The sequence below is a fragment of the Pteropus vampyrus genome, unplaced genomic scaffold, assembly GCF_000151845.1.
Source record: "Pteropus vampyrus isolate Shadow unplaced genomic scaffold, Pvam_2.0 Scaffold126, whole genome shotgun sequence".
Taxonomy (NCBI): Eukaryota; Metazoa; Chordata; class Mammalia; order Chiroptera; family Pteropodidae; genus Pteropus; species Pteropus vampyrus.
In genome coordinates this window covers 4,170,163-4,196,854 of record NW_011888907.1, presented here as the reverse complement: position 1 = coordinate 4,196,854, position 26,692 = coordinate 4,170,163, and the positions used below count along the sequence as shown (strand labels likewise).

The 26,692-nt window shown below is 56.5% G+C and overlaps 3 protein-coding genes across 9 annotated transcripts in view; 1 reads left to right on the top strand and 2 right to left on the bottom strand.

The window, feature by feature from the left end:
- Positions 1-252: 252 nt before the first annotated feature.
- ANO8 (anoctamin 8) lies at positions 253-9,535 on the bottom strand. 5 transcript variants are annotated; one of them, XM_023534491.1, is made up of 19 exons: positions 9,210-9,311; positions 8,808-8,913; positions 8,352-8,462; positions 8,089-8,221; positions 7,772-7,910; positions 7,597-7,693; positions 6,880-6,996; positions 6,674-6,801; positions 6,415-6,576; positions 5,950-6,102; positions 5,713-5,839; positions 5,550-5,605; positions 5,392-5,466; positions 3,835-4,641; positions 3,403-3,594; positions 3,174-3,305; positions 2,944-3,054; positions 1,650-2,322; positions 253-844 (listed from the first exon to the last, which is right to left on the bottom strand). In XM_023534491.1, the coding sequence occupies exons 3-19, from the start codon at positions 8,398-8,400 to the stop codon at positions 474-476; spliced, it is 3,522 nt and encodes a 1,173-aa protein (XP_023390259.1). In that variant the 5' UTR covers positions 8,401-8,462; positions 8,808-8,913; positions 9,210-9,311; the 3' UTR covers positions 253-473. The 5 variants fall into 5 exon arrangements, with proteins under 5 accessions (XP_023390259.1, XP_011365143.1, XP_011365141.1 ...); XM_011366841.2 differs by lacking the exon at positions 8,808-8,913 and having other exon boundaries at positions 1,833-2,322; positions 9,210-9,535; XM_011366839.2 differs by lacking the exon at positions 8,808-8,913 and having other exon boundaries at positions 2,944-3,033; positions 9,210-9,535.
- A 2,054-nt stretch (positions 9,536-11,589) lies between these two features.
- On the top strand, positions 11,590-15,097 carry GTPBP3 (GTP binding protein 3, mitochondrial). Of its 3 annotated transcripts, none has more exons than XM_011366837.2 (9): positions 11,590-11,719; positions 12,021-12,268; positions 12,360-12,446; positions 12,535-12,737; positions 12,887-12,959; positions 13,054-13,197; positions 13,391-13,556; positions 13,890-14,168; positions 14,354-15,097. In XM_011366837.2, exons 1-9 carry the CDS (start codon positions 11,667-11,669, stop codon positions 14,577-14,579), a joined length of 1,479 nt encoding a protein of 492 aa, XP_011365139.1. In that variant the 5' UTR covers positions 11,590-11,666; the 3' UTR covers positions 14,580-15,097. The 3 variants fall into 3 exon arrangements, with proteins under 3 accessions (XP_011365139.1, XP_023390290.1, XP_023390289.1); XM_023534522.1 differs by having other exon boundaries at positions 11,605-11,740; positions 13,054-13,170; XM_023534521.1 differs by having other exon boundaries at positions 11,606-11,740.
- Positions 15,098-15,477: 380 nt separating this feature from the next.
- PLVAP (plasmalemma vesicle associated protein) overlaps positions 15,478-26,692 on the bottom strand; it is a 15,380-nt gene continuing 4,165 nt past the window's right edge. The window contains exons 4-6 of the mRNA XM_011366836.2: positions 23,552-23,609; positions 23,340-23,418; positions 15,478-19,549 (exon numbers count right to left, since the gene is read on the bottom strand). Coding sequence (XP_011365138.1) covers positions 19,543-19,549; positions 23,340-23,418; positions 23,552-23,609 — 144 coding nt within the window. The 3' untranslated portion in view covers positions 15,478-19,542. The remainder of the gene's footprint in view (positions 19,550-23,339; positions 23,419-23,551; positions 23,610-26,692) is intronic.

Sequence of the window (26,692 nt, the reverse complement as noted above, 5' to 3'; positions counted from 1 at the left end):
CAGAGGCAGCACAGTCTGGAGTTTTCCATCCATGGCCTCAAGACCCAGTTCTTAGGAGGAGGCACCAAGGCCACAGGACAGAGTGAGCTCCTGCCCCAGGCCCACCAGGTGCCAGCCTCAAGTCACTGGGCCCTCTGAGCCCTGTTTCCACTGCTCTGTCCTCGGGCACTGTTGAAATATACTTTTTATTGCATTTCTGCCGTTTTACAAAAATATGACAAAATAAATTAAAAACAAATAAATAATCGCCTATTCTGTGTTTTCTGTTGTTTTTTTGGGGGGGAGTGGGTGTTTCCTTTCGTTTCCTCTGGCCTGATCGAAAGGAAAAAACGGCAGATAGGGAGATCCAGGCTTTTGCCCCAGGAGGGGGTGGCCAATACTGGGGTTTTGGGGGCCAAAGCATTTCCTGGGTGGCAGCCGCCGGTCCGTGACTGCTATTGCATGAGAACAGGAAGGCAGGGCGCCCAGAGGAGCTAGTGCCAGCCACTGGGCCAGCACACAGCCTGAGGGCTGGGGCTGGAGCTGGGTGAGGCTGTTGGGGGCTCGGGGAGCTCAGAGGATGGTGGCAGTGGCGGAGGTGCGAGGCTGTAGAAGCTGGCATCCCCTGGCAGGGGTTGGGGGGCAGGTGGAGGCCCGGCTAGGGCACAGGGCTGGCACTCAGTGTTGGTGGCAGGGGCCTGGTGGGGGGCAGCACCCTCACCTCCGCAGCCCCATGGCCCATCCCACTGCCAGCAGCCAGCAGGCGGTGTTGGGGGCCGGGGAGGTGGTGTTGGCGTTGATGGCGCAGGGCTCCGGATGCAGCGGGTGCGAAGGGTGGGAGCGCCCACCAGGGTCAGCGCTGTCCCTGCGGAGGTGAGATGGGCCGTTCCGGGGGATGCCGTCCCCACCTTCTGCTGCCGGATCCCGCTCGGGACCCAGCCTACACTCCCTCCCGAGTTCCAGGCACATTAAGGCCTTATTGCTTCTGATCAGTGTCTTGGTGCGTCCCCTGCCTAGGCACTACATCCCTCCTACTCCAGGGAGAGGCTAGTCTGAGGAAGTCTCTGATTTCAGACTTAAGTTTCTGTTCCTGCAGCTGCCACCTCTTGGGCTCCCTGGTACCGTTACTGGACCCCTGGCTGGGGTCGGGACCAGCGTGGTGGGAGAGGCTGAGGGTGAGGCCTGCGCCTCTGCTTAGCACAAATTTGTGGGTGCAGCCTGTGCCCAAGTACCCCAAGCTCCCTAGTTGGGCAGCCCTAGCCTCTACCTCAGGAAGGCCTCCTTGAACACTGGGCAGCAGGGTGAGGAGTTGCATAGAGGCCTGGGGGGTCCAGTTCCCCCAGAATGAGCTGGGTGTGGGCAGGAGAGGCTGGGCCAGATGGTTGAAGGGGCCTCCCTCATCTCTGCTGGCACCGATGCTTGGTGGGCGGGGTGCCCTGAGAGAGCACTGGGACAGGGGGCTTTGGCATGAGGCTCCAGGTACTCAGGGTCCTAAAGAGTCTGAGCCAGCTCTGACTAAGAGGCTTCAGATACCATGGACCCAAGTCCCCAACTAGTACCAGAGACTGGACCTCATCTGTCCCTTTCGGCCCCTCCCCCCAGGCCTGGCCACCCCACCATACCCCCAAAGCCTGGCCCAGAATCCCCACCCCCGAGTTAAAGCTTGTGACCTGAGCCTTCCTCTTCGGGCCGGAGGGCATCTGGCTCCTCAGCCGCAGCCTCATCCGCCAGCCCACTGCGCTGGGCCCGGCCACTGCCACTGCCACTGCTGGGGATCCCGTCCGGCCGGGCCTGCCCGCCCGCCCCGTTGGCCCCAGCCTCAGCCCGGGTGCCCCCGAAGGGGAAGAGCTTGCCGGCGTGGAAGGCCTTGGGCGGCGAGTGGCTGCGCTCGGGGTCCCGCCGGGTCTCGGGTGACTTGAGGAACTTGAAGCTGAGGAAGGCTGGCAAGCGGGTGTCGCTGCCTGTGGGCGACTGGGCAGAGGGCAGCCGGGCGGCAGGGCCTGGCCCCGTGCCTGTCAGGGAAGATGCAGACCCCGATGACAGGAACTTGCCCTGCAGCGGGATGATCTGCTTCAGCTTCATGACATTATTGGGTGCCAGCAGGGACCCTGGGCGCTTGGGCCGCTCTGGCCCGTGGCCACCCGCCCCGCTGCCCTTGGCCTTGGCCGAGGCCTTCTCAGGGGCAGTGGGGTCCAGCCCAGAGCCCTCAGCCCGCGCCTCCTCCCGGCCACTGGAATCACGCTCCCGCCGGGCATGGTGCTCTGCGTGGCGCTGGCGCTCCTCTTCCTCCCGCCGCCGCCGCTGCTGCTGCTGGTAGCGGTGCTGAGCCTGGCGCTCGTGTCTCTGTGGGGAGACAGGCCATTAGGAGGACTGGGAAGAGAGGATGTGTGGGCTCTCTGCGGAAGCGGGAGAGATCTAAACACTTATTGGGCACCAACTGCATCCCTACACCCAAGACAGTGTTTTCTGAGAACTGAGAAGAGAATGTTTACTGGCCATCAGCTCTGTTCCCAGCCATGTGCCAGACACCATCTAGGAAGTGGGAGAGTGTAAACAAATATTGGATATCAGAGGTTCCCCACTTTCTGGAAGACTGGTGAGACAGAGCTGTGACTGGCACAGACCAGAGTCCACACTGGCCAGCGACATAAATTTGAGTGCCTGTTGGCCACTCTGAAAATTTCTGAGGAATGCACCAGAGATTGAGTTTCGGAAGCATCAGCCATGTCCCTGACCTTGAATAGGGTACTGCTGGATGAGCTGGAGGTGACTGAATGTCCAGAGTGCCAGCCTGGTGCCAGATGGCTCTGGGATTCCAGAAGGGACTAGGCCTATTAAGAGCACTAATTATTACACCGGGCTTTGCACAGCTGCCCTCCTGCCAAGGTGTGACTGCCAGCTAGGCAAGGAGGAGATGGCCCACTGACCAGAGGGGTAAACTGAACCCAATCCCATCCTGCGTACCTTGAAGGCCTCCCGGCGCTGGTACTCGAGCTTGGCCATCTCCTCAGCCACCCAACCCGGGATGTCGGGAATGGCCACGTGGATAAGGTACTTGAGAAGCAGAGCAAAGTGCTGAGGCAACAAAGGAGGAGGCTACAGGCTCAGGGACCACCACCCACAGCCCGGCCCCCCAGCCCGGCCCCCCAGCCCGGCCCCCCAGCCCAGCCCCGCAGCCCTGCCAACAGCCCCACCTCGAGCACCACCACAGACACGATAGCCGCCTCGGGGCTGAGCCAGGGGAAGAGGCGCTGCAGCTGCCCACACTGGCCGATGAGATAGCAGTTGACTACAATTGCCAGGACACCCATGGCTTCCATCACTTTCTGTAGGAGGACACAGTAGGGCAGGGTCAGCCCTCCTCCCTGGGCCTTATGCTCCTCCCTGTGCACCTCAGCTTGGAGCCCTTGGCAACTCCCACACCTGCCACTGGCCGATGTTCTCAACCCGCTGTCCAAAGGGCCGTTGTAGCCCTGTGCACAGCTTGAGGGCGTCACTGCGGATCTCAATGAGGTTGTTGACCAGGGCACACAGCGCAGCCAGTGGGAAGGCGGACGAGAAGAGCACAACGTAGCCGAACTGCACGAACATCTCCTGGTAGTCCTGGAACGTGTCCTGCGGGTGGGCACCTGGGTGTGACCTCAGGTCCTCTCTCAGACCAAGACACCTCCCACCTTAGACTGTCTTCCTCTGTCAAGCCTACTCCCTCAAATGATCCTAAACGGACCCAGAGCCTCTCCCTCCGGCAGTTTCCTGACTACATCAAGGGCCTCCCCATTACCCGCACCTCCAGCAGCAGACCATGTGCCTACTCCCGAGGGCCCTCCTGCCTCCGCCCTCAGACACCTGCCTCACCTCGTACTTCTTCATACAGCTTTCGAGCTCAGCCTGGGTGAGCTGGGGTGAGTGCTCCTCCTCAGGTGGGTCGATCCAAGAGGACCTGTTCTGCCGCCGCTGCCTCCGGGCTGAGTCACCTGAGCCAGGCTCTGGTTCCGGGCCCCCGTAGGGCCCCTGGTCACGGCCCTCACCCCCGGCCCGGCGGAGGACAGTTGAGGGCTCCCGCTCAGGGCTGCCAGTTGCTCCTTCCACCTCATCGTCCTCTTCGGCCAGTGTGAACACACCCGGCTCCAGCCCCTTCTCCACCATTGTGGGGCTACCCTCCTCCAGGAGGGCCTCTGGGCTTGGGCCAGGCCGATGTCGCCCAGCCCCCCGCTCAGCAAAGCTGACTTTCTTCAGGCGGAGCCCACAGTCCAGGAGACCACCCTCCTCACCCTCCTCCTCATCTTCGTCCTCCTCCTCATCCTCCTCCTCCTCGTCCTCTTCCTCCTCTTTGCCTCCCTGTGGCCCGTCCCCCACCTCCCCTCCTTCCCCTGCTGGCCGCCGCTCCACTGTGGCCTCCTCCTCCTCCTCAGGTGCCCCACAGCCCCCGCTGAGACACCTGCGGCCCCCTCCGCCATCGCTGCCACCACCCTCTTCAGCCTGGGGTTCAAGGTGGTGGGGTGCAGAGCGCCGGAGGCTGAGCAGGCCAAGCAGGGCCCGGGCCAGCTCCCAAGCAGCCCGTAGGCCAAGCTCGCCACGGCCCAGCCGTCGGTACAGGTGTGGCTGCAGGACCTCGCGCACGTTCTGGAAGAACTGGCGGGTGATCAGCAGAGTGGCCAGCATCTAGGGGCAGGAAGGGGGTGGAGAGAGGCCACGTGGGGGGCAGGCGAGGTCCTGGGCACCAGGACAGGCTGCTGGGATGGGGCGCTTGTCCTCCCAGAGCACGTTTCCAGATAGTGGCTCTGACCCAATTCTTAACTTGCCCTTCTGGATGTCCCTGGACACACAGTCCCCAGCCTCTGCAGCCTCTACCACTGTTTACCTGCTACCAACCACAGCACTCCCAGCCAAACTTGCTGAGGGCTTGGGGCCATCCTGCTCGTAGCATCATTCAGAAGCTCAGCCAGTGCCTGGGGCCTTGAGGGGCCCCTGCTACCTGTACCCAACCAATGGAGCCCCATCTCCCCACAGCATGCACCCTCAGCTTGGCATGAAGCCCCCAGAAGAGTCACACTGCCTGCCCCTGGGGCTCGCCACCTGCCCATACTTTGGCCTGGGCCAGGCGCAGGAGGCCCCGAAGGGAGAGGAGGAGCAGGCGGAACCGCAGGGCCATAAGCGGGACCAGCACTGCCCGAAGCTGCCGCTCGAGGCTCTGGGACAGGGACAGGACGAGCAGGAGCTGTGAAGGGACCGATGGACAGGCGGACGGACAGATGGGGGGTGACAGGCAGAGAGAGGACACATGGATGGACGGACGGACAGAGAGGAGAAAAGGATGGAGGGGGGAGGGGCTGGAAAGCCCATGGACCCCTTGGGCCATGCCCGGTCCCCCGCTGGCCACATGGGGGCCACTGCCTCGGGCCAGGGTCTCACCTCTTTCAGGCGTTCCATGTCCTTGAGGTAGAAGCCGATGTAGAAGAGGCTCAGGTAGGAATTGATGAACTGGAACTGAGGGGAGCAGGAGGGCATTCACCATGCTGCTCTTGTCCCCAGGAATCCCCACTGTGCCCCACCTGCTGGCTGCCACTCACCAGGACGACCTTGATGATGAGGTGTTTCTCGTAGGCGCTCTCCAGCCGGTAATTCTCTGGGGGCCAAGGGGACAAGTGAGGGGGAGACTCGGGCTCCCTGTGGGCACAGGTGACCTTCCTCCCCAAGGCCCGGGCAGCAGGGATCTCTCCATGAAAGGCGTACCCATGTCGTTGAGCCAGATAGCTAGCTTCTTATAGCCCTCTGCACTTACGCTGACCAACAAGGCCAGCACAACCTTGGGCAAGAAGCGGGCAAGACGGGGTAGTCCCTTCACACTCAGTACCAGCTCCTGCGGGGACAGGGGTTCACAGGTCACCCTGGCAGCTGGGCTTGGCTCAGGCTGGACTTAGGTAGGTGGTCACCAGGTTGGGGCCAGGGCTGGGGGCTGGAAGAGGTCACCTGCAGCTGGAAACAGCCGAGCATGAGCAGGAACACGCAGGCCAGGCAGGTGAGGCACAAGGGGACACTCACAAATAGCTGGAAGAACAACCGCTTCCAGGGTGGATAATAGAACTCCTCGGCCCGTGTCACCGGGCTGATGCGTCGCACGCCCTGGCAGAGGATGAAGGCCAGGCCCAGCATCAGGAGAAGGAGCTGCCCCCACTCCATACACCTTTCCCAATCCTCTGAAGTCAATTTCTTTCCACCATGCCTTTGCTTGTGTGGTGCCCCCACCTGGTGCACCCGTCACAGTCTCTCAAATCCAGTCTCCCACCCCTCTCCTCTGAGAATGAGGGCCCCCTACTTGGCACATCCTTTTTGATGCTGCAGCTTGATTTCACACTTCCTGTCTTTGTTCCTGCAGTGCTCCCTGCCTTGACCCCACATTGTCAGAGTCCTTGGAATAAGCATCCCCTAACTCACCCTGAACTGGGGTCGTGGCTCTTCCACAGCTTCCCCAGGTGAGTCAAGTGTCCCCCACTTGTAGGCTAGCTCTGCACCCCTCTGTTTCCACTCCTCCAAGAATAGCGTCGACCAGACCACGTTGAACAGGGCAAAGACCACACAGGATACATCTCGGCTTGTCTGGGGGTGGCGGAGGAGGGCTCAGCTGTTGGCCAAGCCAGATCAGGGAAGAGGGTGTCTCTGGGGACCCAGCCCCTGCCCAGCCCACGCCTGGCACCTGATCTGCCTCTGTGAATGTATACAGGACAGAGCCGAAGACAGCTGGGTACACCATTGCTGACGTGTAGAAGCCCAGCCAAGCAAAGTACATGGCAATCTTCACACCAAAGTAGTCGCAGATCTCGTCTGTCAGGTGAAAAAGGGATTCTTGGTTAGCCCTGCCTGCCTCCTGGGATCCCTGCCCACCCCTGGCCCGGGCCACACCTAGCGGCTGGTTTTCACACACAGCCTGCACCCATGACTTCATGAGGCGGTTCAGGATGCGCTGCTCGTGGACCGGGAACACTTGCTGGATGATCCCACGGGCCGCCAACTCAGGGACTGTTGGGGGACAAGAATGGGTGACCCCCGCCCCTCTGCCTATGTCTGGCCTGGCCAGACACCCTTGGCTGAAACCTAAGTCACAACTTTTTGCCTGCTCTTAAACCTGCAGAGGCTCTTCCCAGGGGTGTTCTGGGTGGTTGGAATATCTAGTTCTCCTTCAAAATTTGAGAGGTGTAGGCACAGGCACAAGTAGCGGAGGGTGTATGAAACCTAGAAGGATGGGGTCCCAGTGGGGAACCGTATTTTCAAATAAAGCCGTTAGCCTCAGTTTATTGCTCTGAATGACTAAAGAATGGTGCAAAGTTGACTTCAGAAGGTGAACTTGCCCTTCTAGTGGAGAAACTGAGGCCCAGGGCCACACAGCACAATATACATGGACTGCTGTCTATGGTTCTGCCCCTTCTTCATCCCAGTCTCAGAAAAGGTTCTCTTGGACCTGCCTCCTGGGGCATAAGCTCCACCCTTTGCTATGGCCTCGCCCCTTCAGCGCATTAATTGACTAGCTCCAGGCCCCGCCTCCTGCCCTGATATGTTGTCCTTTGAGAGCCCCACCCAACTCCCCACGAATGATTGGAGGGTTGGCCCCGCCTCACTCACTGATTGGCTGGTCCTCCAGAAAGCGCACATTGTGCAGCGCCTCACCCTGCTTGGCACGCAGGTTCTGAAGCCAGAAGCGGATGATACTCTGGCGCTCCTACAGGGGACAGGGCGTGAGCACAGCAAGTAGCCGTCTGGGGGTTAGGGATATGCGCTGGGTGCCGAGCTGGCGCACCTGGGAGGTGAAGAAGCGCAGCTCACTCTCCACATTCTCATAGATGAAGTCCTCCTCGCAGGAGAAGCCACGGGTACCCCCGCCAAACTCGGCCTTCACTGCTTTGCGCAGACCCAGCTCATCAGCCCCTCGGAGTAGGCTGCGGGAGGGCAGGGGAGATGGGATCATGGGGAGACCCTGGCTCACCATCCTGAAACTAGGGATGGTGCACCTGGCGGCCACCTGAGACAAACAAGAGGCTGGACCTCGTTGTTGGCACTTTGAAGGGTGGGGAGCTGGGTGGCAGGGTCAGTGAGAGGCCAGGGCCAGGGACTCGCCTCTCATAAGTGGCGGTGACGAAGAAGGCATAGGCACGCGTGTGGCGGTGGTGGCGGACTTGCACAATGAGCTCAGGGATGCCCACGCGGATGTGGTTCAGCAGCCATAGCAGCGTGTGGTCATCCGTTGTGTCTGCCAAGGGGCACAAGGATTGATGGCTCTTGCCATGAAGGGTACGAGGCCTCCTACAGACGGACTCCCACTCAGGGGAGCCCAGCTCAGGGGAGTCCCCACTGGGCACTGGGCGGGTGGGCACAGGTACCTGGGAAGGTCATCAGCACGTCACAGTTCTCCGTGGGCACAGTCTTCATCCATGCCTTGTGGGACACTAGGTATCGACCTGCTTGCAGGAGCCGCTTCCCAAAAAGCTTATCTGGGGGGCAGGCAGGTTAGGCCAGAATCAGGCTACTCCCAAACCAGGAGCCTGGCTTCAAGCCTTTGCCCTGCTCACACACTAGCCAGGGGTCCTGAGCACTCAGCCTGGCATTCAAGGCCCCGTGAGCTCTGGCTTAGGCTTGTTTCCTTCCCTTCATGTCCTTGCACCAGAGAGCCCTCCTTCAGGAGTGTCCTTCCGTCAGGCCCTCCTTTACAAATCTTACTCATTCTTGAGGCCCAGCTCCGCCTCCAAAACCACAATCAATGGGGTGCTAACTCAAGCAGCCCTGAAAGCTTCACCACATTATGTCAGCGCGTCCTCACAGTTGGGTGCGGTTCTTACCTCCGGTTCATAGGTGGGGAAACTGAGGCCCAAAGCATTTAAGTCACGCGCCCAAGGTCACACAGCGGAGCTGGGATTCGAACCCAAGACTATGATTCTGTTCTCTCTGTGGAGAGGAACTCTCAGGCGCACCCCTGCCCAGCCGCGATCCGGTAGCCCAAAGGGTGACGGGGCTCTGCCACGAGCCTGGGCTCTGGGAGGGGCGTGTCCGTATCTCTGCTCTGGGACCCCCGCCGGCTGCACCGTCCCGCCGGCGCTTGCCCAGCCGCAGTGTTGGGAGGAGCCAGCCCCTCGACTGGGCTCCAGGCTGGGGACAGCTGATTCCAATCCCCCTCCCGGTCCAGCCGCCGTCTGCATTACAGGCACCTGCAACCCTGACAAACCGAGCCACTGCACACCTACCTAGAACTCCGGACGCCGGGGCTGCAGGCTCGCCCTCTGGCGGGGGCCTCTTGCCGCGCTCGCCCTCCAGGGACGTGCTCCCGGCGCCGGAGGTGGCCTCGGCCATGGCGAGGGTAGAGCAGGTCAGGGGCTGCGGGCGGCCGGGGCTCCTGGGGGCCTCGGGCGCATGGGGCCGGTGCAGCGGCAGAACGCGCGGGAGGAGTAGACAAAGGCCGCGCCCGCCCGCGCCAGCCGCGGTCCCCGCTTGCCTGAGCTCTGCTTCTCGTCCCCGCCCGCGCCGAACCTCGAGTCTCCTGCTCGGCCCTGAGCACGTCGCTCTGGGGTTCTCGACTCCGCCCTTGTTGTTTTCTGGGTTTCGTTCTTGCCCGCCCACCTCGCTCTCTGGTGCTCGTTCCCGCCCGCACGGAAGGTGCTTTCCCCTCCTTGTCCCCGCCCGCGCCGGATTCCAAGTCTCGGTACTGCCCGCCCCGGACTCTCTGTCTGAGTCTGGAAAAGGCACGTTTGGAATCTGAGGTGGTCTTGATTTGACTACAACTAAACGTGAGAGGGGGAGGGCTAATCCGGAGAGATATCAGGTAACATTAACTTCACCACAGCTAGAATGTGAATAATTATAGGAGGTCCTGCTTCAGGACACTGCCTAGGACACCCTTCACCTCCTCTTCGTCCAGTTCACCCCTACATCCTTCAGGATGTAACCGTCTCAGAGAGGACCGAAAGTTGCCAGTTTACCAAGTAAAAATAACAGTCCTCCCAGTTAACCTAAAAATAAAAGTCCTTTCAAAGTGAGAACCAAAAAGTGTGTATTTTTCTTTGATATCAATAAGAATAGCTATCCATTCTGGATAGACTAACAAGGGCAGAAGCCCGAATAGTGTAGCAATTAGGAAACAAAGGCAATGGGTATTTATGAGAAAGAAGGGGAACAATTATATCAGTAAAAGGAATGAATTTCTATTGGTGCAGGAAACATAACAGTGATGTTAATTCTAAACAATGTTTTAAAATTTCAGTCCAGCAGTCATAATACCTGCTTTCTTGTTATCCTGGCAAACAGTTCTTTGGGAAACAAGGTAGCTCAGACCCAGTTCCAAGGTTGTTTTACCCCATTTTAACATCCCAAAGGAGGCATGAGACGATGCAAGGCAGTTTCTCTGAGATGGCAGCTCTGGCTCCATTTTAAAGTGGCTTTGTTTATACTATTTTTTACAAATGTGAATTTCAGATAACTGAATACATTTTTAGTATTTCTCAAATATTACATGGGACAAAACTTTATTCATTGTTTATCTGAAATTCATATTTAACTGGGCAACCTGTATTTTCTCTGGCACCCGGACCCCTGCCCATCTTGAGTTGCCTCCTCCCTTAGAGTTCAGCCAGGGTGGGTCTGGTTCTCAGAATGCGCACAGTAGGCGCTTGACGTATGTTTGTAACAGATGGAGCAACTCAGAGACAATAAATGTCATTGTTCCTCTTCTACAAATTTAAAAATTGAGCACGGCGGGATAGTGAGGGGGCGGGGTTGAATTAGAACTCTAGCCCGACAAACCAATTCATCCCAAAGGGCAAGTGAACCGCCCGCCCGTTCCGTCCAAGAACCAGAGAATTAGCTCTGCAAAAGCGCTCTCGAGACCCCTCCCAGCCAGTGCCTGGAATTCCACCATCAGCGCTTTATTCCAATGTTTAGCCCTCTCCTGGGTTAACCTGAAAGTAATTTCCGAGACTCCTCTTTCTGGTTTTCACCAGAGACAGATGATACTCAGCTTTGTAGGAGCAGCCCTAGGCCAGGGAAGCCCAGAAAGGAGAGAGTGCTGTGCCGAGGGTACCAAGAAAGGTTCCTGGCGGAGGGGACCTTGGAGCTAGGCCCCGAGAATGAATTTGTTAAATGAGGAAGGGTATTCCAGGCCGAGGAACGGCGGGAGGGAAAGCTGGGGAGGGGCGAAAACCTGGAGAGTTCCGAAAAAACAAGCAGGCATCTTCCCAGAAGTTTGGACAAGATTTCCCCAGGGCCAGTGTGCGGGTCCCTCGGAACTCATCCTTCCGAGCCACTGAGATGCTCTTGCTTCGCTTAAGGATACAGATGGCCGGATAGAAAACACAGGAGTCGAAACCTCGCCTCGCTGTAATTCCCACCGCCCTGTGCCTGCCTTCCTCCTGCCCCTTATTGCCACTGTCTTCCATCCCAACCTCTCTAGGATCGTAAAATTCGGTCTAATGTTGTTGTGGGGAAAGCTATTTCGCTGCACCGCTGAGTGCAGCCCCCAGCCTCCTTCCCTGGTAGCAGCCAATAGAAATAAAGATCTTCACTGGGTGGGCGGTACGTCTTTAGGGGTCCAATGGTAGCCGAGAACCGTTGAGCATTTTACCAGTCACGCCGCTGAGTGGGCGGGGCCTCCTGCCAGGACTTGAAGCCTCTCAGGCAGGGTGGGCAGGCGGATCGCTGGCTGTGAATCCATGTGGCGGGTACCCTGGACCCTGGTAGCCCGGGCGGCACGTGGGCCTCGCAGGTGGGGTTACCCGGGAAAGGGGTGAGACAGTGTGGGGCGCTACTTGGGCCCCAAATTCTATCCCTGGAGCCTGGGGACCGGCATAACCACCTTTCCAGTTCTTCCAAACCCCAATTTCCTCATCTTTCTGTTGCAGAGCCCTAGGTCACCTGGCTTCAGAGTCCTCAATCAGGTCACCCTCTGGTCTCAGGCCCTCCCAACTTGTCTATTCCCCAGCCGCAGAGCCTCCGAACCCTTGATTCCTCTGTCACTCTGCGGCAGAGCCTCCCAGATGCACTGACTCTCTCCTCTCCTGTCCCAGACCGTGCACGCGCCAGGGCAGTGGCTCCTCAGTCCCCAGATCCGGGTCCACCATCTTCGCGCTGAGCTCCGGTCAAGGTCGCTGCGGCATCGCAGTGATTCGGACCAGCGGCCCCGCCAGCGGCCACGCCCTCCGGAGCCTCACGGCGCCCCGGGACTTGCCCCCAGCCCGCTGCGCCTGCCTGCGTCTGCTCAGAGACCCCTGCTCTGGGGAGCCGTTGGACCGCGCGCTAGTGCTCTGGTTCCCAGGTGAGGGGCTCCTGTAGTTCCCATGAACCCAGTGTACCCCCTCCAGGCCTTTGTCCAGGCTGTGCTCTTCTCTGACTCCTTGCCACGCTAGGTCCCCAAAGTTTCACGGCTGAGGACTGCGCGGAGTTCCACGTGCATGGAGGCCCGGCGGTGGTGAGCGGCGTTCTGCAGGCCCTGGGTGAGTCTGCAGCTTTGGGTTCAAGGTCTGGCTCTGCCAGTAGACCTGGGTGAGGACCATGGGCTCAGTACCCAGGACCGTCCCGCAGGCAGAGTGCCAGGACTAAGGCCGGCGGAAGCGGGCGAGTTCACCAGGCGGGCCTTTGCTCACGGAAAGCTGAGCCTGACCGAGGTGGAGGGGCTGGCGGATCTGATCCATGCCGAAACTGAGGCGCAGCGGCGGCAGGCCCTGAGGCAGCTGGATGGAGAACTGGGTCACCTCTGCCGTGGCTGGGCTGAGACTCTCACTAAGGCAAGTCCATTTTTTCCCATTGTATGCCTCAGAGACCCCATTTGTCCATCCCCTATGAGCCTCAGTCTGGCCCCTTAGGTTGGGCTGGACTTGGGCAAATGAGGGGCTGGGTTCCTGGGTGATCACAACACCTCCCTTCCCTCCCTCAGGCTCTGGCCCATGTGGAGGCCTATATTGACTTTGGGGAGGATGACAACCTGGAAGAGGGCGTCCTAGAGCGAGGTGGGTCTGCCTGTGGGTGGGGAGTGGGGATACCTGACATCTCAGCCCCCAGAAGCCCCCTCACTCCCTCCCTTCTGCTTTCCTCCATCCATAGCTGACAGCCAAGTGCAGGAGCTGGAGGTGGCACTTGGAACACATCTTCGGGATGCCAGGCGCGGGCAGAGGCTCCGCTCAGGAGCACACGTAGTGGTAGCTGGACCCCCTAACGCCGGCAAGAGCAGCCTAGTGAACCTGCTCAGTAGGTGGGAGGTGGGCAGGGGGCAGGGCCTACTGCTAGGGGCGGGGTCAGGAGCTGGGGAACTGAGCTGTTCAGCTGTGGGGAAGGGGCCAGGGAGGACCAAAGCTCTGTCCAGCTTGGGGCTGGAGCTTGGGGGAGGGGTTCCCTGATCTTCACTGATCACACCTTTCTCTGACCTTCTCCCCCTTCCCAGGCCGGAAGCCTGTGTCCATCGTGTCCTCGGAGCCAGGGACTACCCGAGACGTGCTGGAGACTCCGGTGGATCTGGCTGGGTTCCCGGCACTCCTAAGCGACACAGCAGGGTTGCGGGAGGGCATAGGGCCAGTGGAGCAGGAGGGTGTGCGGCGTGCTCGCAAGAGGTGGGTGGGCAGACAGAGAGGTGGTAGCAGGAAATGGGGCCCTTCCTCTCCCTTTCTCTGTATTGCATGTAGTTTTCTTTGTTCTTGAATCACAAAATTAAGTGAGGAGCCCGTGATTTGGGGTGATTTGGGGAGGGCAGCCATTAGATTTTGACCTCTGCCCACATGCTCTGCCCCATCTTTCCCATTCTTCCTGGCCATCTTGCTCTGCTCGGCTTCCAATGCTCTACTCGGCTTCCAATGCTCTACTCCCTCTCACATTCCCCCCAGCCCAATGTCCTTAACTGCCATATTCTAGGGTCATTGCTCAGTTGGTTCTCTTTGCTCCTCCAGGCTGGAGCAGGCTGACCTCATTCTGGCTGTGCTGGATGCCTCTGACCTGGCCTCTCCATCCAGCTGCAACTTCCTGGACATGGTTGTCAGCCCCGCAGGAGCCGAGAGCCCCAATGGGAACAGACAGCGTCTCCTGCTAGTGCTGAACAAGTCAGACCTACTGCCCCCTGGGGATCCAGACCCCCGTCTGGACCTTCCCCCACATCTGCTGCTGTCCTGCTTGACAGGGGAGGGGCTGGACAGCCTCCTGGAGGCACTGAGGAAGGAGCTGGCTGCAGTGTGAGCCACCCCTTCCTGCCCCTGCAGCCTCCCTCTACCCAAGTTCATGAGGGGGCTAAGCCACGGGCTCTGGGACACGTACCTGACTGCGGACTCAGTTTTTGTATCTGCAGAATGGGTATGATTCATCCCCCCCTTTGAGTGGTGGTGGCAAAGGTTAAGAGCATGTTCTTTGTTCCTACCAGGTGTGGGGACCCATCCACAGGCCCACCACTTCTGACACGTGCAAGGCACCAGCATCACCTCCAGTGCTGCCTTGATGCCCTCGGCCACTACAAGCAAGCTAAAGACGTATCCCTGGCTGCTGAGGCACTGCGAGTTGCCCGGGGGCACCTGGCCCACCTCGCTGGTGGAGGGGGCACTGAAGAGATCCTGGACATTATCTTCCAGGACTTCTGTGTGGGCAAGTAAAGAGACCGCTGAAATTTGGACCAGGCTGGGTGGGCACTCAGAAGCCTTGAGGCATCTGGGAACAGCTTAGGCCAAGTGAGATTCTTCTCTCCTCAGGGAAGAACTTGACCCCAAAACGGTGAGTGAGCTCCCTGTTGCTGGCAATGACCAAGCTCTAGCTGGTCACATTCCCTTGCAGGGACTTGCTGGGGGTTCAGGCCCTGGAGTGGGGCTGAACAGAGGTCTTTTGGGGCGCCTGATGCCAGAGGAATAACAATGGAGGGTTGGGAGGGAGGTAAGAGGGTCTCAGGGGTCTTTGTTTCATAGTTTTTAATTTATTTTGCAAATACCAAAGAAACGTAAAAAACTTAGGTGATCTAGAAATGTTTAAATGTGGAAATCCACCCCCACTGGGGTCATGGCTTAACTTGTGTCCTTTTAGAACTTTCTCTTGGATGTATGCATACTTTTGGATGCACCTGTAAAAGACAAAAAAATTTTGTCTTGTATTTTCTATATACACTGTTTATTTATTGCTCTGCAAGTTGTCATTTCTTTTTTAGTATTAATCTAGAAATTTGCTTCTTATACCTTAAAAGTGGCTTGTAAAATCCCGAGGCTCTACTCCCTCTCCAAGCTTAGTTTTCATTGATTCATTCATTCACTCAGTGAATATTTATCAAGCAGCCTGTATAGGCTAGAATTGTACTTGTCATTTTGGTGGATTTTCATAATAGCACAATGTGGTGTGCATTTTGTTACAGTTCTATAGATGAGGAAACAGGCTCAGAGTCGTAGTAGGTTGTTGGAGATCTCAGGCTTTGGGATTTGCACATAGGTCTGTTCAACTCTAATTTGAGTTCACTGTAGGCCTTCTGTGCAACAGGCCAAGTGTAGGGTGCTGAGAACGTGGAGGAGAATGAGCAGGCATCACCCCTGCCTTTGTTAGAGACATAGCTACTTCCAGTGAGGTCCGATGGCCGCTGTGCGAACTTACAATTAGGAGACCTGACCTGGTCAGGGACTGTGGGCTAGCTGCCCTGCAGCGGTGGCATTTGTGCTGACATCTGAATGATGAGAAGAAGGAAACCAGGTGGAGGAGGCTCGTGAGTGTCCCAGGCAGCAGGCACAGCATGTGCAAAGATCCCGAGGTGGGAACATCACGGTATGTTCAAGGAGCAGTGAGGTGGCCAGTGTGTCTGGAGCAGAATGAGTGAGGAGAAGACAGGAGGGAGGTGAGTTGGAGGAGGAGAGGATGGGCCTGTTAGTGAGGCCTTTAATTTTGAGACTTATGGGGGGCCTGCTATAGTGGTGACAAACCAGCAGAGGGCGCCTCGCTCTAACAAGGGAGATGCCTGTCTGTTCTCTATCAGAACTCTGGCTGCCTAGGGTCCCAGAGATCTAGAGTCCCAGGGAGCCAGGCTTCCACACCCACCTGGCAGTGTGTAAATGGTCAACTTCCCTTGCCAGAGGCGGAAACTGAGTCTCAAATAGAGTCAGGATCTTTTCCAGAATCAGAAAACTGTTTCCACCTCCCACGGTTGAAGATACAACCTCAGGCTCCAGGGGACACATGAGCAGAGGCTGGGAGGTGTCCAGGCCCCACAAAGGAGGTCTTCAGGAGGTGCTTACCACCCAACTAAAGGGGAACCCCAACCCCAGGTCTTCACGGACTTCATTGCAATATGTCACTATTTGTTGAATTCTTTGCTTATTCAACAGCTGGGGTTGCCCCTGAATGGGGGGTCTCTTGGAGGGAAAGGGTTTCTCATGAGCCAGGACCGTGGATATCACTATCATGCTCATTTTGCAGAAAAGCAGACTGATGCCCAGAGAAGAAAAGCAATAATGTGAATCTAGTGAGTTTGGGTATCCAGATGTCGTCATAGTGTGAAGAGGGTCCGGAGGGCTCCCAGAAAGGGTGAGTAGGGTCCGTGTAGGGAAGGAGACGCTCTTGGGGCAGGATGCCCTGGGCCCTGGCACATGGCTGGACTGAGGTCCTTGGCTATAGTCCCTTTTTTCCAAGAAGAGTGAGGTGGTTTGTGGGAAGTAGCTGTGGGGGTTATTTATAGAGGTCACAGGAAATCCCCAAAGAGTCAGAGCCTCACCCGGCAGCTGGAGGGGGTCTGCCAATTGCTCCCAACTGATCCTCAGTCATTCCTTCTACCCCTGCCCCCTGGGGGAGGCCACCAAGCCTGGGTAAGTCAGAACTATAGGATCAGGGCTGAAAGAATGAGGGATAGGCTGGGGAGGCCCCCAGGAGGAGCAAGGGCTATACCTAGGGCATCCAGGAGGGCTGCCCGGAGGAGGAATCTCTAGGGCTGGTCCTTGGAGAAAGAAGAATTTATCAGGCAAGATAGAAGCATTTTAGTCTGAGGGCTAGTACAAATTAAAACTAAAAGAGTCAGTGAGTTTTTAGTCAGAGAACTAAACATTCAGGACAGCTGGAAGCCGGAGCTGCACTGTGAATGGAAGCGGGGGGGACAAGAGAGCCGAGGAAGTGGACTTTGTGCCCAAGGTAATGCGGAGCCACAGAGGGTATGTGAGAAGGAGAGGGACGTGGTCAGATCCCATGATGGAAAGATCCCTTTGGACCAGCATGAGGGCCATCCTGGAGGCGGAGGCTGAGATCTAGGTGTTGGAGGACTGAGCCAGGGCCCTTTTGGGGGGCCGGTTGGAGGGATGAGATCCTGGGATGTTCTAGATGAAAGAGGCCAACTATAAGTTACAGACCTGTGCCCATGTGTCCAGAGAATTTCGAACGATTATTATCGCACCCAATTCTCAGATGAGAAAATGGAGGCTGAGATGGACTGAGCCAAGATTCAATCAAATCCAGGGATGTCTGGCTACAGAAATCTAAACTCACGTCCTGTGATTGCTGGGACTGGCTGGCGTCAGCGTCCTCTCCAGGACTTCAGGCTGCCCAGGCAATAGGCTCAGGATCAGGGACGTCCCCACTTCCTTGGGGCCTCCAGACTGGCCCGTCTGGGCAGCTTGGCCTGGCTGACCCCCCTGCCCTGGCTTGGCGGGGCCCCAGCCGAGTGTTTCCTGCAGCAGCTGTCTCTCACCCGCGTTTCCGTATCCAGGAAGTATCGCTCCTTTGTCCCTCCAGACTTGCCTGCCCTAAGTGTGTGTTGCCAGCCCTGTCCTCATGACTCATCCCCCTCCCCATCCAGGGTCCCAGGGGATGGGCAGGGAGGGAATCAAGGGCCAGGGTGTGGGGGGGCAAGCTGAGATTCTAGATCACAACTTTTAGATTGTTTTTCCTTCGGTAGCCGTTTGCTTTTTTTTTTCCTGGAGTTTTTACTTTTCAGGGATAAAGCCCCAGGAATAGGGTGGCTGAATCGAAGGATCGGTACATCTTTACTTTTATTAAATAGTGCCAAACTAATTTCCAGAAGAGCTATGACAAGATTTTCATTTCTACCAGTCCTGTAGGAAAATGCCCTTTTCTCTACATCTTCACCAGCAGTAGGAATTATGACTTTTTAACTTTTTTTTTCTCACAGTCTTCTGGGTATAATGTAATTTCTCTGTGTTCCTCTAATCCAGGGGTCCCTAACCCCTGGGCTACAGACCAGTACTGGGCTGTGGCCTGCTAGGAACTGAGTCACATGGCAAGAGGTGAGCGGCAGGTGAGCCACCAAAGCTTCATCTGTATTTGCAGCTGCTCCCCAGTGCTAGCATCACCGCCTCAGCTCCACCTCAGATCATCAGGCATTAGATTCTCTTAGGAGCACCAGTCCCTGGTGCTAAAAAGGTTGGAGACCACTGCTCTAATGTACTTCTCATGCCTACCTAAGTTAGTGATCGGGGAGTTGAAGCACTCCCAAACTAGATGCTGGTGCCCTTTCTGACATCCCATCTCACCACAAACAACAAAAAAACAAAACAAACGGCCTGAGACTTTTATGATATTGTTCCTGGAATAATTTTGGCGAGGAGGAGTTCCTGCAATTCATGACAGGCTTTGGTAACCTCAGCAATTGTTGTCAAGACCTGGGGGAATCTTTGCAAATCTAGAAAAATGAAAGCTACAAATGGGTAATCTGCTTTTTAAGAAATTGCCTTGTAAATATCTACTGTTTTAAACAAGAAATAGACAGCAATGCTGTCTCTTGCCACATGGAAATGCCTAGACCTTGGGGGAAGCTGGTGTCCCCCAAAGTTTGTTCTGGATTGAAGGATCTTCCGGCCTAAGGATGTTGTGGGAAGAGTGTTAGGTTCTGCAACTTTGGTCTTTCTAGTCTTTTCTCGCTGAAGGCCAAGAGGTACCTTTTCAAAGCAGAAATCACAACTCTGACGTTTCTGAAGGGGTCAATAATATTTATTTAGTGCCACTAACATAGGGACCACAGGCAGGGCTGCATATTGGGGGAGAGGGAATGAAGGGTCAGTGCTCTTGCTGGCCATGAGGCTGGCCAATGGGCTACCTTCACCCTTTGACCAGATGCTCCCTGTTGTGAGAGGGGGTCCTGGAAACTCCCAGGGATGAAGGTAAATGTCTTCCTGTTCTCACTTCCCCAGGCCTGAAGCACTGGGAGTGAGGAAGCATCGAGAGATAAGGGAATAGGAGGAGGAGGGCGGCACAGGCGCAGGGGTGCACAGACGGGGCATAGGGTGTGAGGAGTGCTGTGGATGCCTGGGCCCGTGTGCGTGGAGGGGTGTAAAGCTGGGCGAAGGTTGGGCAGAAGAGTATGAATCACGTTGTCATCGTGTCTGTGTGACAGCATTGCTGTGTTGCTGGGATGTCATCACAGCATCTGGGTGAGGGATTGTGTGGTATAGGTGTGGGTCTGTGAGAGTATTAGGTGGTGTGACAAGCATGGGGCGCAGGCCAAGGGTGCCCACTGTGGTGTGTGTGCAGGAGGTCGCCTGAGTGTGGCCCTGGTTGTGTTCTGTGCTGTGGACGTCTTGTTGCACCAGGTCTGCAGATTGACGAGTCAGGGCCGCCCCTCAGTCCTGCAGGCTGGGAGCCTCCTCAGCCACTAGGGCAGGAAGGAGTTGGAAATACAATAGTCAATCAGAAAGCAGAAGGACAAACCGTGCCAGGCCTGCCTCCTCCTACCCTGGCCCCTTGTTGCTACCAAGGACTCTCGGGCTCCCTCAGGGTTCACCCTCCCTGATAGACTCCTATGTGTTGAACTTTGGGTCAGTGGGACTGAGATGTGTGCTTCCTCATTCTATACAAATCTGAAGTTCAGAGAAGCCACCCCCTGTGCTCCAGGCCTCTGCTGCAGTCTGTCTCACTCTCACTTTTGCTCCCTAAGGCTCTGGGGATCCTGGGAGTTTGCCTCAAAGCCCCTGTCCACCCCCAGTTCCCCATAGATTTATTCCCAGAATGGTTTTTCTAATGAGCCTGCCCCTGCTCACAGTTTTCCATGGCCCCCCAGCGCCCTCAGGACAAAGCCAAGTCCTCTCGATCTGGCATTCAAGGTTCCACCCACTCTGCCCCACCAGACTTTCTCTTCAGGGACTCAAACCCTGCCACGGTCCCCCCAAATTCCAAGAACCATCACTTCGCTTCCGCCCCCACCCCCTGCCTTTGCAGGAGCCATCCTGCTGCTGTCGGGAATGCCCTTCCCCCTCCCTGGCCTGGCATAGGTTCTCCCGAGGGGTCAGGGGTTGGTGCAGAGCACAGAAGCTGTTTCCTGGTCGGGGAGGAGGGGGCCGTGGCCAAGTCCTGCTTCCGCTGGCCCCCTCCCTTCCTTCCCCGGCTCTTCCCTGGGGCCCGAGCCTCACGTTCCTTGGCTGGCTCTGGTCCACCCTCCCCGGCTCCAGCCACTGTCTGACACATGCCTCACCCGCTCCCATCCGTCAGCCTGCAAAGGAGCGTCACCCCTCACCATTTTTCACAGATGGAGGCTCCTAAGCCCCCATTGCTGGCCTGGACCAGTGCCGTTGCCTTCAAGTTGGTTCCTGGCTCCCACCTTCACCCCCACCCGTGACCAGAGGGTGCCTGTGAACACCTGAGTTGGATATCCTTCTCTGCTCACAACCTGCCCAGGACTCCCAAAGTCCTTACTGCAGCCACAAAGGCCTGCTTGATCTGTCCCCATCATCTCGACCTTACCTCTTACTCTCCCTCCGTGATAACTCCATTCCAGCCATACTAGCCTCCTCACTCATTAGTCATGGTCCTGCCCCAGAGCCTTTGCACTGGCTGTGCTCGCTGCCTGGTGCACCCTGCCCAGGAACCCTCTTCCCCCCATGGCCTCTCCCTCACCTTCTTTAGTTCTCTGCTCAAATGTCACCTTTTCAGGGAAGCCTGCCCTGGCCCCCTGTGGAAAATTCTAACCTCCTCATACTCCCTCATCTCTTCTCTTGCCCATTGCCCAGGGCCCTATAATGACTCATTCATCTGGTTTATCATCTGTCTCCCCAAGAGACTGTGAGCCCCCAAAGAGTGGAGGTTTCTGTGCCTTATTCCTGCCTGGGTCCAGAAATATGGGTTGAACGAACAGACATCATAATAGTGATGGCAATGAACTTGAGCAACACTTGCTGTGTGCCTGACTCAGTCAGGGCTGAACTCCCATCTTCAGCCTTCCACATCACCGTCACAACTTTTGCTACCCCCAGCCACATAGCCCCTAAGCCAATATTTATTTAATATTTGTCTTCATCTCCATTGTGGTTTTTTAAATTAATTAAATTGATCTCCAAAGGACACCTAATCTTACCAAGTAAAGGAAAGCTGGTGCACTTGCCATCAATATAAAATGACTTAAGAATGTGAAATTAAGAAGACAGACCTGTGCTCAAGTCCTGGTGACTCTGGACCCTGGGTCTGCCTGTGCTTTGTGAACGCGAGAGAGGGTGAGTTAGCACCGGCGGAGATTTCCTCGAGGTGCCGAGGAGTAAGAGTGGAAAGGGAATCAGCTGCCGTGGGGCAGCCGATGCTGGACCTCAGACCCAGCCCCTAATTGGGTTCATCTAAAATCTAAAATTTGAATGTTGTGATTCTCTGGCCAGTGATTCGCCCATGGTTGCCCAGTGAGTGGCTGGCCGAGCCAGGACTTAAGCCCCAAGCTGATGGCCCTGGCCTGCTTGTCGATGGCCCTGGCCTGCTTGTCCCTGGCTCCTTTCTCCGGGCAAGGCTAGTCAAGGCTGGAGCCCAGCGAGCCAGAGGCTGTTCCTGCGACCCTGCAGAGAGAAGCAGGAGGGGCCCAGGCTTAAGTGCACATTGTTTTCTTGGCAGGTCGAGGTCCTTTGGGGTAAACAATGTCAAGAGCTTCCCCGTTCTCATCTGGGACCCAGACAGGTCTGGCTCTGGCCCTGACTTGCTGACGCATGACCCAGGGCTGATCACTTCCTTGGGGCCTCAGTTCCCTCTCTGAGAAATGGGGATAATAATAGAACCTCCTTCCTTGCCATGATGGCTTCAGGCCAAGATGGAAAGAGGAAAACTACTCAGAGCAGGGGCTTCTCCCTATCTTCCTGCTTTCCTCTTTGTGGGCTGCCTGGCACAGCCATCCAGAGCAAGGGGACCAGTTCTGCAAGCGATTGAGCTCCTGTTGGAGGGAGCATGTAAGACGAGGTATAGTGGAGATGGAAGTGCATGTGGAGAAACTTCAGGAGTTGGCGAGAGACCTCTGGAAGTCTGACCCAAGGCTTGTGATCAGCACGAGTCTGAAATGGATCTAAGGGGACGGCAGTCTGGTGGCAAAGCCATTGAAGGAGGCCACAGGCTTTGTGGTCAGCGGGATCTGACTTAAAATCTCAGCTGTCTCCCTGGGCCTCAGATCCTAACCTGCAAATGAGACTGTCAATCCCCAGGTCCTAGGCCAGTAATGCATTGCTGAACGGGGAGTGTGGCCTCTCCCGAGGAGGGAGCACAGGGTGTTCTTGGGGCGGTAGCCTGAGTCACCTTCCCCATGACGCACAGGGTGCCATTGGATGGATGACCGGGCCCTGGGAGGCGGTGAGGGGGTCACAGGCATTGAGGCATGAACTGATCATGTGCCAGGCGCCCTGAGGTTCCCTACTGAGGCCCCCGGCCCCTTGCTCCAGCCATTGCTAGACAGCACTTTACAGTTGGCAAAGCATGTCCATGCCCTTCACTTCAGAAGCCCCTATTTTTGTAGAAGTAAAAAGTGAGGCTCACAGGGACAGGGGTGGAACGAGAGGCCGAGGGTCACTCACGGACACTGTTCCTCTTCCTTCCTTTCCTCCTCTCCGGCCACCCTCCCCTGCCCTAGTCTAGGCCACCTGGGCCTTTGCCCTGGCTGCTCATGCTCCTGGAGCACTGTTCCCCTTGTCCTCCCCAGGCTGGCCGGCTCCTGCCCATCCCCCATCTCAAAGGTTCTCTCTCACCAAGGCCCTCCCTTGCCCGTTTGGAGCCTGATGCCTGGGTTCGTGTCCCAGCTCATCCCTCCCTGGCTGCGTTACCTGGAGCGTCATGCACACCCTCTTCGTGCCTCACTCTTTTCATCTAGAAAGTGGGAATAACAGTAGCCGGCCAATAGGTTGTAAGGACTGAATGAGTTAATAGTGCAGAGTGCTTAACACTGTGCCAGGCTCATACTAGCTCCTAACAATTGTAGAATCTTGATCACTCTTCTTATCATGGTTCTATCATTGTCTCTCTTGCCCACTATTCAGGGAGTTTCATGACTACAACTGCATGTGTTTTGGTCACTGCTGTGTCCCTAGAGCCCAGCAAAGGGCCTGGTAAACGGCAGGCGCTCAATTAAGGAAGCAGTAAGTGTGAGACAGGCCTCCCTCCACCCCTAGTCTTGAGACCAAAGCCCTGAAACAACCAACTCAGCGCCTCACCTGGACAGGACTACATTGCCTGCAGGGGGCCGCTGGGACTCCAGGATCCTCCTCTTGAATTCCTCCAGGCCAGCTGGGTCTGCAGAGAGAGGGAGAGGTTAGACTCAACATATTGCCTTAGTAGCCCCTTCCCCTGGGCTAGGGATAGGCTGGCAGCCCGGGATACGAGGCGGGGAAGATCCCCCACCCTTCCTGGGTCTGCCCTGACTCACCAATGGGCGGCGGGTTGGGGACAGGGCTTACAGGTCTTGGTATAGGCATCGGCTGCGACTGTGGAAAGATGGATAGAGGGAGGTTGGCAGAAGCTGGGACCCCTGAACCAGAGTGCCAGGGAGGTTCCTGCCCCTTTATGCCTTTGGAGACCTGGCTCTGTGGTCCTTCCAGGGTGGAGAAGCAGACAGATAACTCATGGGGAAAGATACATGTGGTACTGGATGTATAATCATCTGTACCCACTGGAGACTGCAGAGACGGGCTTCGCTTGGAAGACCCCAGAGATGTGCGGGGCCAGCCTGCCTCAGTCTCTGTTATAGCCTCAGTGCCAATCTGACCCCAATCCATGACCCTGGCTGAGTTCATCCACCCAACCCAGCCCCTCTCCAGACTGAACTCGACCCACTCTGTAAACCACTGGACCTTGATTCTCAATGTCATGCCTCAAACAAAGCTTAGTCAACGCTCCAAACCTGAAATCCAAAACCAGTCTGAACTCAATCACTTAAAATCCGATTCCAACGTGAAAATGGAACCTTCCTTAGAATCTAACCCCAACCTAAACCCAATCCCAATGACAAACCTGATCAGACTATAATTTTAGATCTAACTCTGACCCCAACCCCTCCCCTAGACCCAACTGTTATGAAAAATCCACTCCCCTAGCCTTAACCCTGGGCTCCATCACGGCCACCCACAAACACCTTCCCAAGACCACGTTCGACCCCAATTCAAACTTAGACCCCCCCAGCTTCTACCTGAAACAAACCCCCAATCTAGCCCTATCCAAAGATCAGCATCAGCACAGCTTCTACTCTAGACCCAGCCTTGAACCTAACCCTAATCCAATATATCACCACCCTAACCCAGGGTGATCTCATCCTTTCCCTCAAATATATCCCAATGCCAGCCCAACTCAACCCCTAACCAGCCACCCTAAACCCAACCCAACCTCAATTCCTAACCCATGGTCAATGCCAATTCCTGCCCCTCCTCATCCCCATGAAATCCTAAATCCACTCTTGGCCCCAAACTTGTAATTATCTCTAGACCACCAGCCACCTGCACCGACCTGAGCCTGTTTCAGTGCCTCAGTTCAACCCAATCCCAAAGCCACTGACATCCTGGATTCACTTCTCACCCAACACCAGATGCAACAAACACTCTCACCCAACTTTTAACTTTTTCTCACAATCTAAACTCCAAACTCAAGCCCAATTCTAAGACTCATGAGATGGAACCCTAACGTTAACCCATACCAACTCTAGACATGGCAGTCACCAAGAACTGACTGCGACTTAACTAAATGCAAATTCAACGCCCACATCAAGCCTTCCTCTAGACCTGCCTTAACCCTCTCTCTAACCCTAATGTCACTCCCAACTGTAACCCATTGCCCCCTGATTCTTCAACCAACTCCCAACCCTGACACCAACCCTCCATGAATCCCTAATCCTCACCCTAAACCAATTTTGAGGCCCATCCAACTACCCTAAACCCCAACCCTTAACCCTTTCTCAGTGTCATTGTCAACTTCAAACCACTCCAATCCTAATGCCAATAAAATCCTACATGAATATGTAACCATAATACTTAAACCAACTCTAGACTCCACAGCCCACCTATGTGTGACCCCAGGCTCAATTCTAAATCCAACCTCAGTGCTTCAACTTAGCCTGATCCCAAAGCAACTGACATTTTAGATTCACCCCTCAGTCAACCCTGGACCCGACAGCCACCCTCCCTCCGACTCCAATCTTAATCCTACACTCTTCCTCAATGCTGATCCCATCACGAACCTGGCCCCAATCCTAATGTCTCAAGTCCTAACTAACCTTGAATCGACCTCATACTCAAGTTCAATATTACCACCAATTTGGCCTCTAGACCCAACCCCACTGCCACCTAAATCCGGGGCCACCAGCCCACCTTGGCCTTGATGCAGGTGTCCAGGGCTGAGTTGCTGACAGCCAGCTGCATCTTGAGATGCTCAACCTCCCGCTTCTTCTCCTCCAGCTCCTTGGCCAGATTGTCTCGCTCCTTCCGCAGCACGGCCTTCTCCTCCAGCGCTAGCTGGGTCTGCCGGGCGCACTCGGCCTGGAGCTTGGCCTCCCGGGCCTGGGCCTCCTTCTCCGCCTTCTCCTTGGCCTCCTGACTGGCCCGCAGGGCCTGCTCGGCCTCCAGCTTCTGGCGCTGGAGGTCCGAGTTCTCGCGGGCCACACGCTCGATGCCAGCCCGCAGGCTCTGGGCCAGCTCCTCCACCTTGGTGTTCATGAGGGTAGGCAGGTGGTCGCAGCTTCTCCGGATGGAGGCCACCTCTGAGCCGAAGGGATGGTATGGGCTGTAGCTCAGAGAATCAAGAGAGCGTGAGATAATGGAGTCCCTCCAGAGGTTGCGCAGTTCTGTCTCGAACTTGGCCTTGTCCAGTGGGAGGCACAGGGTCTGCACCTTCTGCAGGCGCTCCTCGGCCAGCTGCCGCTCCTGCTGCTGCTGCTCCCGGGCCTTGCCGCACTCGGCCATCTGCTCCTCTACCACCCGCTTGCTCAGCCCCAGACCCTCCTTGTCTTTGGCGCACACTGCCTTCTCCTTAGCCAGCTCCACCTCTAGCATCTTGGCCTTCTGGTTCGGCGCGAGGATCAAGGCTATAAGTACAGGACAATAGGACCTGGGAGAGTTATGGTGCTGCCAGGGAACCGGGCGGGGAGGCCACCACCCCGGCTCCCTAGTGCCCAGACCACTCACCATTGCAGCTCTTGTTAGTCTCCTTGAGTTGTTCTTGGCACTGTTTCTCACTCAGGATGATGGCAGCCATGTACCTCTGGTTGTTCACATAGACCACCTGCCCAGATGGGACATAGAACAGAACTCAGAGTCTGGCCCCTGTGGAGCCCCTTGACCCCTGGCTGCCCAGACCCTCAGGGCTGGGGTCCCAGATCCAGCATCCAGATGGCCTGGGTTAGCCCAATCCACAAAGGCATGGCTTCTTTGTAGGGAAAGCTGGTCTGATCTTCAAAAGTTGTTACGATTAATACATTTTGACAATAAAAAGGAAGGAGTCACTGATACACACTACAACGTGGATGAACCTTGAAAAGATGCTGCTGAGTGAGAGAAGTCAGTCACAAAAGGCCACATTGTGT